The sequence below is a fragment of the Podarcis pityusensis genome (assembly GCF_964106645.2).
Source record: "Podarcis pityusensis genome assembly, chromosome: 3".
Taxonomy (NCBI): Eukaryota; Metazoa; Chordata; class Lepidosauria; order Squamata; family Lacertidae; genus Podarcis; species Podarcis pityusensis.
The window spans coordinates 107,394,378-107,408,583 of NC_138026.1; the positions used below are offsets into that span (position 1 = coordinate 107,394,378).

The window sequence follows — 14,206 nt, forward strand, 5'->3', positions numbered from 1 at the left end:
TCCTTTTCCGTTGTGCTTTTTTAGACTATATGCTTGATGGCAAGGACTGTCTTATCACAGACCTTTGTAAGTCAATCTGGGCCATTTTGGGCTAAAGAGTGGGATTTATGCTTTTAAAAAATAAACATATACAGTATGCAGAGAGACAGAACAAGAGCCATACCTAGTGAGACTAAATTATAAAAGGGAAGCTCTGGGCCCAATTCAAAGTGCTGGTTTTGACCTGTAAAGCCTTAAACAGTCAGGTATTGCTTAAACAGCAGTCCCTCAAGGACCACCTCTCCCATGTCCAAAAGGTCCATCTCTCCCCATAGGAACCAACTCAGACCTTGTGATCCCCTTAAGAACCTACCTGCCTCTCCTCATTTGAACCAACCTGGACCCTGTAATCATCTGAAGCCCTTCTTGTCCCCCCTTCAAAAGATGTCTGGAGGGTGGAAACACGAAAATGAGCCTTTGTCTGTGGTGGTTCCCCATTTGCAATGCTCTCTCCAGGGAAGCTCATCTGGCACCTTCAGTATCTATCTTTAGACTCCAGACAACAATGGTTCTCTTTAACCAGGCCTTTGGCTGATTAATATTCCATGGCTTTCAAGTGTCTTCATGGGAGTGGGGTTATTGGTTTTTGTTCTATTCTGTGTTCTCATTTTGTATTTTTAGGTTGGGAACTACCCTGTGACCTTCAGATGAAGGGTGGCACACAAATTTAATAAATAATAACAGAAGAATAGAATTTTAGGGTTGGAAGGTACCACGAGGGTCAGTTATGTAGTTTTATTAGTGGACACTAGAAACCCCGGTTCCATTAGAGGTCCTTGAAGATACATTTATTACAGCACAAGGAAGAAGCTTTCGATATATGCAGCTCATGATCCATCAACTTTAAAATTTGAGGGCATCCCCTATCCTCTCTTTCCCCACAGGTGCCCTGAATTCCCCTTCTTGTGCCTGTGTTTGCCACAGACTTCACCAGGCCAATTCTTTCGGGCACAATTGCGACAGTTACCAGCAGGCAGGCTGTCAAAACCTATTCCTTGAACTTTAAATTCTTGTGGGCTAACTTCTTGGTTTCTTGTTGGGGTGTGGGGAGAAAAGAGAGCAAGAGTTTTCAGTTTGCGCACTGCGCTGCCATCCACCTGGCGAGCCCCAGCCTTCCCCAGTTGGACCAGCACACAGGTACAGTGGTACATCGGGTTAAGAACTTAATTCGTTCTGGAGGTCCGTTCTTAACCTGAAACTGTTCTTAACCTGAGGTACCACTTTAGCTAACGGGGCCTCGCGCTGCCGCCGCGTGATTTCTGTTCTCATTCTGAAGCAAAGTTCTTAACCTGAGGTACTATTTCTGGGTTAGTGGAGTCTGTAACCTGAAGCGTCTGTAACCCGAGGTACCACTGTAAATTGTGAAAACACCACCCATCCCCATTTTTTAAAGTTACATTCAGACGGCGCTCCAGCAGGATCCACCTGCATTCCCTCAGACAGCAGGTGCCAGGCGCCTCTTACCTCAGCACCCGCCCCGTCCCTCCAAAGGTGCCTCGCGCCGGAAAAGTCCATATATGGGCCACCGGGCGGGCAGGTGAGCCTCTTTCGCCTCGGCCGCCGGACTCGCCCCGCCCCGCCGGCCGCTCCCAGTTTCGCTCAGGTGGCGCTGCGGGCTATAAGCGCTGGCGGGAGCCCCGAGAGACTCATTTGTCCTTGGCGGCAGGAGAAGGAGGAAGCGGGAGCGCGCGCGAGTGAAAGCGAGCGACACAGGTGCCAGGGGAGGCGGCGTTTGAGAGGAGGCCCCAGGTGCAACCTGAGACGTCGGGCGCGGCCGGCCGAGAGGGGGCTTGGTCTACCTGCGGAACCTGCTGAGCAGCTTGAGCGTCTTCGCGAGGGGAGAAAGGGCGCCGCGGAGCCTCGAGGAGAAGGCGCGTCGAAGCAGCGCTCCTCTTTATTACTGTTTTACTATTTTGCCTCCTTTGCCTACCTGTCCCTTCAACTTGCCCAGCGATGGAGCTGCCCCGCGGGACCGTCTACCTGGCGCTGGCGATGCTGGCGCTCGCCGCCACCGTGAACTGCAGTACGTATCCGTCGAGGAAGCCTCCTTCTCTTTCCCCCTTCCTCCGACTATCCGCTCCTGTGAGGGGGTTTAATGGCGCCTTGCCCGGAGAGAGCCCCTTCAGGAGCGAGGCGAGCCGTGCCCGCTCGCCACAAAATGGCGCCCCGTCGGGGCGGGGAGGGAAGGGGCGAGGCGCTTCTTCTCACCGGGACAGAAAGAGCTTCGGTTTGCCTTCAGTGGGTGGCGGGGTGGGTGGGGGTTAGGGGACAAGGGCTGGGGGTGCACCTGGCTGCCCCCCGTCGAGGATCCTGCTGCTTGGGAAAGAAGCTCCCTGGAGAGAGAGCTAGGGCCTCCGGGGAGAGTTGGGGGTGGCGGCCCGACCCAAGCGCGGTCCTCGGGGGACTTTTTCTTCAAATTTTGACCCCACTGGAGTGTTAGGTCTACTCACCGAGAGTAGATCCGTCGAAGTCAAGGGACGGATTTGGATCCTGTGGAAGTCTTAACTTAGCTAGGTACAACCCCGCGCCTCGAAGAAACTAACTTTCATTTCAGAACCTAGATTGAGGTTATTATTTTTAAAATGGTGTGCTGAGATGTGGGCAGTATATAGTATTAGTGCGTGTCTCAGGTGAAGCAGCGCTTCAATATGGTTATGCCGATATTCACCATAACCTGTCTGAAGAAATGGGAGGTAAGGCCAACTTGGGCTCAGCAGCTACAGGGTTCCTTTCTTGAATGTCGTCGGAATTTATTTATTTTGTGTCGTCTCTCAAGATAAGAAATTCCCTGTGCAGAAGAATCTTTCTTCCCCTACCCCCCCCTCGACATCTAAGCGTTGTCAGAGGTACTCTTCTTTCCAAGGACCGTTGCCTTTCAAACGTTGTCCGCCCTCCCCGCCCCCCGCCCCCCAGGTTTGCCTCGAAAGAACAGGAATGAGGCTCAGCCTGTGACATCACAAAGAGGAAGTAGTTTTAAAATACATAGCTGTTGAACTGCTAGGTGATGTGCAGAGTTTGGCCTCACCACTAGGCGGAGTGAGGTGGCTGCCTGGGGGGGGGCAGGTGAGATGTTTGAGGATAGGACTGTGTTTACTATACAACCTGCCCTGCAACTCCCTACGGTTGTGGCTTATGGGTGTGGTGGAGGACACTGACCCATTGCCAATGCTAGGTCCAGTTGGCCACTATGTAGAATGATGGTGTCATCTTAACCCTTCCTCTCGGACAGTAAAATTTCCTGGAGCAGCCCTGGTGTCGGAACCTTCTAGGGCTGTGATATTAACGGATCAATCACCTGATTAACCAATTGCAGATAGGTAGCCGTGTTGGTCTGCCATAGTCAAAATAAAAAAATTCCTTCCAGTAGCACCTTAAAGACCAACTAAGTTAGTTCTTGGTATGAGCTTTCGTGTGCATGCACACTACTTCAGTATCTGAAGAAGTGTGCATGCACACGAAAGCTCATACCAAGAACTAACTTAGTTGGTCTTTAAGGTGCTACTGGAAGGAATTTTTTTATTCTGATTAACCAAAGCAGCCTTCTTTTTCCTCTCCTGCTGCTGTGTATTCTATGGGTGACTGAGCTGACGTGTGTAAATAGAAGGCTCATCAGTGTTGGTTATATCTGCTGTCTGATGGGAGTGCCATCAATATGATTGTTTTGTACAGTTTACAAGCCCATGGGGTTAAATGGGCTGCAAGGAGCTGTTGCCGCCATTGCTGGGCACCTCTTCCATCAGGAAGAGAAGAGGCTTCATTGTTATAGTTCTAAGAGCCCTGGAAAGAACAGGCTAGTAACTTTTGCTTTCCTTTTTAATCTGTGTCAGCTCCTATGTGACTCCTGTTGGTAAATGGAAGCCCATCCCTGAGGCCTTGAGCTGTTTTCAAATTTCACATTTCCTGGTAGCAGAAATAAAGCAGAGCAGAGATGTGACTGGCTCCTTTCTGCAATTGAGACTACACCCAGGGTTAGGGGAGGTGCCTGAGAGCAAATCTGGTCTTCTACTAGAGGATAGACAATAGTTGTAAAATTTCTCTTGAAAATGCCCATGTGTTGTGACTCTTGCGGAAGGAGTGTTTCTTAGTATGTCCCAAGTGGGTTTCTTTTATATAACCATCTGTCACCAATTTTCAAAGCCTCGCTTAAAATTTGAGTATCGGTAGCATGAATTATTAAAAACATAGCATCTCATGTGTAGCTAGTAGAGCATCTCACACTTTATTTTTTAAAAAATAGGCAGTAGATATTTCCTTCCTGGAGAGAGAACCAAATCCTTTAAATGTGTGTATTCAAATTATTCAACACGCAAGTCTTAAAATTTTGTTTTAGATTAGTGACTTCCTCCACTGAGTTCTTGAATCTTTTTTTCTTTAGACTTTGAGAGGAAGCTGCCTTATACAGAATCAAGCCATTGAGGCATTCAGCTCTGTAGCGTCTACTCTGACTGGCAGCAGATCTCCAGAGTTTCAGATGGGACATTCCCAGCCCTCTCTGGAGATGCCAGGAATTGAACCTGGGATATTTTACATCCAAAGCACATGCTCTGCCACTGAGCTATAATCCTTTCCAGTGGAAATTGCAGTCATAGAATTGTAGAGTTGGAAGGGTCACCCAACTCCCTGCAATGCAGGAATCTCAAATAAAGCATCCATGACAGAGGACCACCAACCTCTGCTTAAAAACATTCAAGGGTGTCTATTCCACTGTCGAACAGCTCTCTCGAAAAGTCCTTCCTGGTGTTTAGTCGGAATCTCCTTTCTTGTAACTTGTATCCATTGGTTCAGTTTCTACCCTTCAGAGCAGGAGAAAACAAGCTTGTTCCCTCTTCCATGAGACAGCTCTTGAGACATTTGAAGATGGCTATCATATCTCTTCTCAGTCTCCTCTTTTCCAGGCTAAACATAGCCAGCTCCTTCAAGTGCTCCTCATAAGGCTTAGTTTCCAGACCCTTGATAATCTTGGTTGACCTTCTCTGCACATGTTCCAGCTTGTCAACATCCTTCTTAAATTGTGGTGCCTGGAACTGGACACAGTATTTCAAGTGTGGTCTGACTAAGGCAGAATAGAGTGATACTGCAACTTCCCTTGATCTGGACACTATACTTCTGTTGTTGCAGCCTAGAATAGCATTAGCTGTTATGTTCCTGCATCACACTGTTGACTCAGGTTAAGCTTGTGGTCGACCAAGACCTCTAGATCCTTTTCACATGTACTGCTAGTAACCCAGGTGCCCCCCATCCTATATTTGTGCACCTGGTTCTTCCTGCCTAGGTGCAGAACCTTACATTTGTCCCTATTGAAATTCATTTTGTTAGCTTGTGCCCAGTTCTCCAATCTGTTAAGGTAATTTTGAATTCCAATTCTGTCTTCTGCGGCATTAGGTACCCCTCCCAGTTTGGTGTCATCTGCAGATTTTTATGAGCGTCCCCTCAATTCCTTCATCCAAATCATTTATAAAGACACTGAACAACAACGGGCCCAGGACAGAACCCTGTGGTACCCCACTTGTCTTTTTTCCAGGATGACAAGGAGCCATTAATGAGTACTCTTCGGGTTCAGTCAGTCAGTCAACCAGCTACAAATCCACCTAACGATTACCTCTTTCATTCCACATTTTACCAGCTTCCTCGCAATAATATCATGGGGGACTTTGTCAAAAGCCTTACTGAAATCAAGATACACTATGTCCACAGCATTTCCCTGATCCACCAAGTTTGTAATTCCATCAAAAAAAGAAATCAGATTGGTCTGGCATGACTTATTTTTGAGAAGCCCATGCTGGGTCTTGGTAATCACAGCATCCTTTTCTGAATGCTCCCAGACCAACTATTGAATTACCTGTTTTAGGACATTCCCTGGTATCTATGTCCAGTTCACTGATCAGTAGTTACCTGGGTCTTCCTTTCCCCCCTTTTTGAGGATGGGGATGACATCTTCAAAAGCAGAAGACTCCCGCTTTGCTACTCCTATGTAGCCAGTGGGAGCAACACACTGTAATTTCTTAGTTATTTCCAAACCAGGGTGGATTTGATTTAAATGAAATTGATTTAAATCACTTGATTTAAGTAATTTTTAATTTAAGTAATTAAGTAATTTAAGTAAGACTTGATTTAAATCACTTTTTTACAGAAAGACAATCTTGCTGGTATAATCTTAATATTTACAACCAGATGAAGGTTTCATTTTTGGAATAATAAACTTTCAAGGTAGTTTTTACAGTTATATAAAAAATTACTGATTTGGTTATTCTACTAGAAATACATAGGAAGATAATTATGAAATTATTGTGAGGTTTAATAAGTTAACTACTTATATTTGGACAACTTTTCTGCTGTACTTTATTGGAAGGAGAAAAATAATCATTTCCTTAATAACAATTTTAACAACTTATTTAACTAAAACAGTAACATTATAGCATATGTATCCATGTTTGTAAACTGATGTGGTTAGAGACTTGATCGTTTGGACAATGTCAGGCGAGCCCTGGGAAGAAGGGCCTGGAACCAGTGAACTCTTATTAGTTGACTGGCAAGCACTTCAAGGTCTCGCCAAGGACTTACAGATCCCAGTTACTATTTCCACCACTACCCCTTTGGATTTGCTTCTACATTCAGGTGCCTATTCTGTACAGTTAAGTGTTGGTGCAGTTGTTGGAACCCAGTGGGATTGGGAAGAGGTTGCTAGCCCTGAAGTGCCTTCAGCACTTGCCTCAAGTCTGAGTTGCACAGGCGTGCAACTGACTCGCACAATTATTACACAAATATCCCAAGACTTGTGGAGTATTCTGCTCACAAGGTTACACTTTCATTTTTACTGCTTCACACTTACTTGGGCAGATCTATTCCACTCCAAACAATCTGTTCATCGAACCTCTTGGAACTTAGCATTTAAGAGGTATGGGGTTGATTCTGTGTATATAAATTTGCAAAGGAACAATGGGATTAAGGTTTTTTCCTTAACTTAAATAGAAATCTATCTTTAGAAAGATTTTTACTCCAAAAGCATTTTATTTATAAAAAATTCAATTTAAATAAAAGCCCATTTTAAAAAATCATTACTTTTTATCCACCCTGATCCAAACTAGAGATTGTGGTTTGTTCTTGATGTTGTTTGAGCAAAACAAAACTCATCTCTGGTTTGGATGTAGCATTGTTTGTTCCTGCTTGCTAGAAGGGAATAGTAAAGCAGGAGTCTACTGTGTGCTGATGGTAAACAATGTAAATACTCTGATATGCAAACTGCACTGTTTTGATAACATTATTACAATGCACCAGAAGGAAGTAATTTCAGAAATATTACATAAACACAAGACACTTTTGGTATGGGCCTCTTTTTAAGTTAAAATTCAGTACACTTGAATTAAACCATTTTTTCTTAAAATGATAACTTCGTCTGAGCTTTGATTTGTGGTGTCAGTTGTTGGCTTTATCTTGAGTGCTTGGATATCTACAGAGAGAGAGAGAATTTTTCTTCCTCCCTCAGAAGTGAAGACATTTATTTGCCTATTTGGTGCATGGTACCTGACTGGTTTCCTTCCTAACTGATACATTTAATTATTACAGGTTGCTTATGCCTGAACAACAAGAACGTGGTAAACTGTATTTCAGTTAGCAGTACATGCAGATGCACAAGTTTTGGGTCCAATGTCACAGTGGACTGTGGAACATGTGAGTACAACAACTCCTGGATAACTTGCTTCAGTTTCAAATATGAGCTGCGAAGCCCTAGCATTCCAGCATAATCAGACATTTGAAACTGAAAAGGTAACTTTAAATGTGGTTCTTTGCGATCTTATTTTCAGTGTCTTCAAAATGCCTGCTGATGAAAGCAGAAATATACCGCACAAAGACTGGCAGAAGTAATAGACCACAACATGCTATTAGAGACAATGATGGCATTTATGATCCAGAATGTGATGACAATGGTAACTTCAAAGCTAAGCAGTGCAATGGTACAGACACTTGCTGGTGTGTGAACTCAGCTGGAGTACGAAGAACTGACAAGGGGGGTAAAGACATTAAATGCGATGAAGTAGTAAGGACAAGGTAAGCCTCCAATGAAACTGCATGTACCTTGCAATATAAATATTTGGTGCCAGGCAAATATATAAACATGCAGGTACAAAACATTAATGTTTTATGTCACAGGTGGGCAACCAGCAAGCAACATATGTCCCTCAGCAGCACACACTGCAGCTTGCCATGGCTCACTCACTTCCTGTGTTGCCAAGCTGATCAGCAATCAGTGCAGAAATAGATTTCCCCTGCATTGAGAGCTGGGTGGGAGTGTGGTTTAATTTCTTCCCTGCACTACAAGGCACTCCTAATGCAGCCAATATCACTGTCCCCACACTGCTAATAGTAACCTAAGGCACTTTGTCTACTTCAGAGCATGGGGATTAAAGTGAATATACAATTTGCCCAGTGGTATGTGTCTCCAAATGTCTAGCCCTGCAGATGTGGCTCTAGGAGTGGTGGTGTTTAAAGTTGCCCACTCCTTATATTGTCAAGTTTGTTCCCACTGTAATTTTACAAATAAAAGATTATTTGAAATCCTATTTCTTAAGCTTGTATTTAATGTGTGGAATCGGCCAGCTAAATTCCTGAGCGCAATACTTTGTTTTTCAGCTGGATTTCGATGGAAATGAAGCACTCTGGGACAGAAACTGATTTGGACAAACCTAGCCTTGAGAGGTATGTCTTTAGTCTGTTTGAAGTAATTAGGATTGCAAAACATACAATTTCTAGGGATGGGGATGTTCTTCAGAATGTAGTTCAAAAGGAAGTGATTTGTATACTAATGCAGTGTTAACTTCCTCCAAAGCCATTGTTCTTGCTATATTGCATCTACACTTTGCTTGTTTAACTGATGTTGGTAGCAAAATATAAGTGGGCTGGTTTAAGCCAGCTTTGCCTCTGTTTCTGCTAGTGCCAAGTATGGGGAAAGGTGTAAATACAGTTGCAGAAGTTGTAGTTGACAGGACAGAACCAATAGAAGTTGCTGATGTGTCCCTTAGGGGTTAATGCAAAGATGTTAGATTGTTGTTAGAGGATGACACAAGATTCAGTTCTAAATCACATGTTCAAGTACTAACAGTTTCTAATTCTTGTCTTTGTAGTGAAATCAGAGAACGACTTTCTCAGCGTTACAAATTGAATAAAAATCACATAACTGCTACGGTATGAATAGCAATTTTTGCAGATTTTCTGTCATATTTGGATTCCTATAGACAATTTTGTGCTAGTATTCACATACAGTCGTACCTCAGGTTACAGACGCTTCAGGTTACGTTTTTTCGGGTTGCGGGCCACCGAAACCCGGAAGTACTGGAACGGGTTACTTCCAGCTTTCGGCGGTCGAGCATGCGCAGAAGCGCTAAATTGAGCTTTGCACCGAATTGCAAGCCACGTGTGCGCAGATGCGACGCTGTGGGTTGTGGACGCGGGTTGCAAACGTGCATTCTGCACGGATCACGTTCGCAACCCGAGCGTCCACTGTATTTCTAAAAATGGCCTTTAAACTTTCAAGATAGAGGAGATATACTTGAACCCCAACGTTAAATATTTAATTTTACTATATAAAGGACTTTCTGTTGTAAGTATTTTATATTAATCTAAAAAGCCCAGCTAAAAGCAAAATATATAATCAACTACTGAAGGGAAAACATAAAAGAATCGAAGGTTCAAGAGGGAGTCACCCAGAATTCCCAAGAACAAGTTTTAGGAATGGAACGTATTAGGCTTCACAAGAAATGTGCCTCTTTGTAGCTTCCACCTGTAATTCCATAGCCTGCTAATTCAAGACGTTTTGTCAGAGTTTGTATCATACAGCTGTGATATTTGAACTGTTATATTAATCTCTTTTAATACAAGTTCTTGAAACAAACAAACCACTTGTCTTAAAGTGTATGTTTTATATATTCTGTAAGCTGCCCAGAGTGACCGGGGAAACCCAGCCAATTGGGCAGGGTGTAAATAATAAAATTATTAATATTTATTATTATTACTATAGTACTATTCAAAAAGAACATGATTTTTAAACTCCAAGAGATTTCTAAAAACCTAACAAAGTCACATTCTGTTCATATATTTATTTATTGGTTATGTGGATCTAATTGCTGTGTTTTCTTCATCCCAGTATGAAAAGCCTTTCGTTTTTATTGAACTGAAACAAAACGCTTCAGAGAAATCTGCCACAGATGTAGATATAGTTGATGTGGCGTACTATTTTGAAAAAGATGTAAGTATACGAGTCCCTTTGTGCAAGGTAGAATAGAATGGTTCATGTAAACTCAGTGCTTTACAGGCAACGACTGATTTACGCTTGTCCAATTTATATGCAATTGGGCACATGTGCAGTGTGGTGACCCGTAAGTGACCAGAAAAGGGGGGGGCAGGGGGGGACGTAATAGACTTGTGCACGCTCCACCAATATGCATGGGGATCAGAAATGTAACCCCACACAAGTCAGTAGTTGCCTGTATTTCAGTGATTGGATATTGCTTGGACTACTTACTCCAAAAGTAACTAGTGCTTCTACTCTTTCAGATGAAAGGGGACTCTGTGATTATAGGACCAAATCTTACCCTTCACAGTTCAACAGGACCTCTTCAATCTAATGATGTTATAATCTACTACATTGATGACAAGGCACCAGAGTTCACAATGCAACATTTGAATCCTGGTATTATTGCTGTGATTGTAATTATAATACTGGCCATAGTTGCTGGTATTCTTGTACTGGTATGTTTTTCTAACTTTATAAGATACTTTAACCCCATTCTTCAGGTTAAAAATGTTCCAGAGTTGTGTAATAAGGCAACAGTCACAGTAGCAGCAGAAATAAAATAGCCAGTTATAATATAATGGAACTTGGTATCTGAAGTCTCTATTTCAGCAGAGACTTGTACCAGATGAACCTCCTTGGGCGAGTATTCTGAAGGTTGGGGGACCTGAAGGGCCTCCTGGGAGGATCTTTAAGGTTGAATAACTTCATGTATTATGTCCGAGGTAGTAGTATTTTATGTGGAAATAGCTATTCACTCCTGAATAGGATAAGAATAAGCGAGGTAAATACTTGATCGTCATACATGCTATAGGCTGAATTTAGGTAATAGGAAGCTATCATAGTGAGAACAAATGCCCAGTTTGTTAAAGAAACGGCATGCAAACTTTTCGGAGACCATATCGTAAGTCTCTGTAACGGGCAGACACTGGTGTGGGTGGCTGCTGCTGTGAAATATGCTCATTCCAGTCCAGTTTTCATACCTTGGTCCAAATTACAGAAATGGAAAAAGGTGCTTATACAGAGTTTGGATCACTGGATCATTATTCTCACAATTGACTATATTGATTGACAGTGGCTTTCCGGGCTTTCATTCCAGGGGTCTTTCCCCGTCCTACCTCGACATGCCAGAGGCTAAATCTTCAACCTTCTGTATGCAGTGCATGTGCTCTACCACTGAGCTACTGTGCTTCCCACAGTGACCTGGCTTGCAGTGATAAAAATAAATAAATTCTTATAGTAGATGAGACTTGGTCCTGTGTGCACATGAACCAAGCCCACCCATGAGACAGGGCGCAGCACCTCCCTCAGACAGCAGAATCACAATGGCTGCTTACAGATCCACTCATCTTTCCTGCCCCACTTGTGAAACACCTGAGTTTCATGAGAAGCTGGAGCATTCTGGTGGGACACTATGGCGGGGTGTGGGGGCAGGAGGTGGCAATTCCTATTTTGTCTTAGGTGGTGAAACGGGCTGGGTCGCCCCTGCTTGCAGGTCTCATAAGCAACATGGACCTGACTGGCCAGAAGGTTTTATCATTTAGGGGACCTCAGTGAATGGGACCTGGGAAGTCGTGGATGTTGCATGAGTGTTCTGTGGATCCTTGAACTGCTAAGCTTTGCAAAAACTTGGTGTAACCTGTTGCTCTCCCTGCAGGTCTTTACTAGAAGAAAGAAGGGGAAATATGAAAAAGCTGAGGTGAGTTTTAAAAAATCAAAATCAAAGGAACTGTTAAGAATTTAAACAATGGCATAGAACGGTACTATAAAAATTCCTCTGAGCTTGTAACACCTGAGGTGCATATTTTACGGCTTATTCTAGCTTCTCGTGGTTCATTTTTTTTTTTAATTTTTGAAATTGTTTTTAATGTTGTATGTAAAATTGTTTTGACCTGCCCTTTGACTTTAGTGTGAAGAGTGAATAATAAAACAAAATAATAATGAAAACTATAATCTAGCAAGAAAGTGAACAGGAACAATTCGCAGGTTCTTACAGTATCTATTTGCTTAACTTGCCATGCAATAAGTTGCTGAAAGGTTCATATGCCATGCTTGTAACAAGTATGGCCAACATTCTGTGTGTGAGAGAATGTGTTTTGACATCTAACAGTTTGGGGAGTCACTTAAATGCTGCACACAGGAAATATTATTTTCTAGAGTGCTTAGGATCTGATACATACATTGGCCCAGGGAAGAGGTTTTTTATGTAGTAAAAACAAAACTGCAAATTACAGCTTTCTGGATTCTTCTGTAAACAAATTCAGCCAAAAAGCTGAACATATGATATTATTGGGGGCAGGGGGAGTTACATTTAGCAAAAATTAGTTTCTAGGCTGGTGACTGGTGTCCATTCTATTGGTAATACAGTATTAATAAATGAACATGTTCTAAAGGCATCAAAACTGAAAAGGAATAAAACTCTTTTTTGTGTGTCTTCAGGTAAAGGAAATGAACGAAATGCACAGAGAACTAAACTCGTAATTGCTGTAACACGAAATAAGGATAAACATGGCAGAAGCATGTAAACTGAAGATTACCTGTAGAGACTTTTTTTTTTGTTTAAATACTTCCTTATAGTTTAATAAAAGGATTACTTCAAATTTTGACACTAGACTGCATTTTGCTGGACTGTAATCCATTTTTTAAACATTTTTACTAGTTGGGCAAGATGAACGTCCTTTCTTTGTGTAAAATTACTGATGCCTTTTTGTTGGATGTATGTTAAATAACTGTTTTGTATAAACTTTGAGGTGTCTAGTAAGTTACTAAATGAATTTGGCCACCTTGCATCTCTTGCAGATCATGGAATATAGTGTGTGTGGTTTTTTTTAATGCTTGTAAATATTTTCCTTCAGATTTGCTCTTTTTTTTACAAGTAATTTTAATAAATTCTGAAAATCTTTTCGGCTCTTCTGTGGTATTTCTAAGAATGACTTAATGAGACACTTCCCAATATCTTCATTCTAGTTTTAGAGACATAACTCTAATTAGATTAGCATTTAGGAAAAAGGTATTTTGATATAATAGAATTGTAGAGTTGGAAGAGAGCCCAAGGGTTATTTAGTCCAACCCCCTGCAATACAGGAATCTCAGCTAGGTCATCCATGACAGATGGCCATCAACCTCTACTTAAAACCTCCAGTGAAGGAGACCACCATCTCCCGACGGAGTCTATTCCACTGTCGGAACAGCTCTTGCTGTCAAAAAGTTATTTCTGATATTGATCGGAATCTCTTTTTTGTAACTTGAATCCATTGGTTCAGGTGCCATGCCACTTATTTGGCAGTAAGTTCTATCGTACAGAGAACGTTTGAGTAAACAGGTATAAGACTGGGCTGCAGGGAGGAAAACCTGAAGAGTAACAGTAGTGCAAAGAAGTACTTGGCTGGAAGACAGCAGAGCTATCATTTGGTGCACATTTTCCTTAGGAATAATTTCCACTGAAGACTGCATGCCTAGGATTTATTAATTTTAGATAGTTACCTTCTCACCTTTTGCTGTACCTGTCTAAAAGGGAACCTCTGGCCCTCTAGATGTTGCTGAACTGCAGCTTGCCATTCTCCCTTGCCACTGGCCATTCTTGCTGTAGCTGATGGGAGTTGTAGTTGAGCAATATCTGGGGGAAGAAATATTTCTCCCTCCATCTGAAGTGTGTTATGGCAAGTTATCTTCAACCTTTTCTGACTCTGCACTCACTTTTCACCCAAACATAAACCTGAGGACCCATTTTTTAACCACTTACCATATATTTGCATGGTGGTACTGCTGTTGTGACCCACTTTGGATCAGGCCATGAGCACCAGTTGAAGATCAGTGTATTATGGGGCCTGCTATACTAGCTCGATGAAGGTACTTGCATACAAAGGCTGTAAAAAAGACATA

At 42.6% G+C, this 14,206-nt stretch overlaps 1 protein-coding gene and 2 long non-coding RNA genes across 11 annotated transcripts in view; 1 reads left to right on the forward strand and 2 right to left on the reverse strand.

Moving 5' to 3' along the window:
- Positions 1-14,206, reverse strand: part of LOC308474685 — a 32,394-nt gene that overhangs the window by 15,039 nt on the left and 3,149 nt on the right. For all 8 annotated transcript variants that reach the window (XR_013984828.1, XR_013984829.1, XR_013984830.1 and 5 more), the window contains exon 3: positions 14,067-14,190. This is a non-coding gene — a long non-coding RNA (uncharacterized lncRNA). The remainder of the gene's footprint in view (positions 1-14,066; positions 14,191-14,206) is intronic.
- Positions 1,677-13,226, forward strand: EPCAM (epithelial cell adhesion molecule). Of its 2 annotated transcripts, none has more exons than XM_081001170.1 (9): positions 1,677-2,062; positions 7,603-7,707; positions 7,842-8,085; positions 8,668-8,733; positions 9,159-9,219; positions 10,178-10,279; positions 10,588-10,723; positions 11,982-12,023; positions 12,764-13,226. In XM_081001170.1, exons 1-8 carry the CDS (start codon positions 1,993-1,995, stop codon positions 11,990-11,992), a joined length of 795 nt encoding a protein of 264 aa, XP_080857296.1. In that variant the 5' UTR covers positions 1,677-1,992; the 3' UTR covers positions 11,993-12,023; positions 12,764-13,226. The 2 variants fall into 2 exon arrangements, with proteins under 2 accessions (XP_080857296.1, XP_080857295.1); XM_081001169.1 differs by having other exon boundaries at positions 1,681-2,062; positions 10,588-10,782.
- LOC308474743 lies at positions 12,872-14,058 on the reverse strand. The gene is made up of 2 exons (XR_013984916.1): positions 13,816-14,058; positions 12,872-13,287 (listed from the first exon to the last, which is right to left on the reverse strand). It is a non-coding gene; the product is annotated as an uncharacterized lncRNA (long non-coding RNA).

Coding starts and splice junctions, on each gene's coding strand:
- EPCAM (XM_081001169.1), top strand. CDS start 1,993: ATGGAGCTGCCCCGCGGGACCGTCTACCTGGCGCTGGCGATGCTGGCG. Junction 7,708..7,841: donor CACAGTGGACTGTGGAACAT/GTGAGTACAACA, acceptor TCTTATTTTCAG/TGTCTTCAAAATGCCTGCTG. Junction 12,024..12,763: donor GGAAATATGAAAAAGCTGAG/GTGAGTTTTAAA, acceptor GTGTGTCTTCAG/GTAAAGGAAATGAACGAAAT.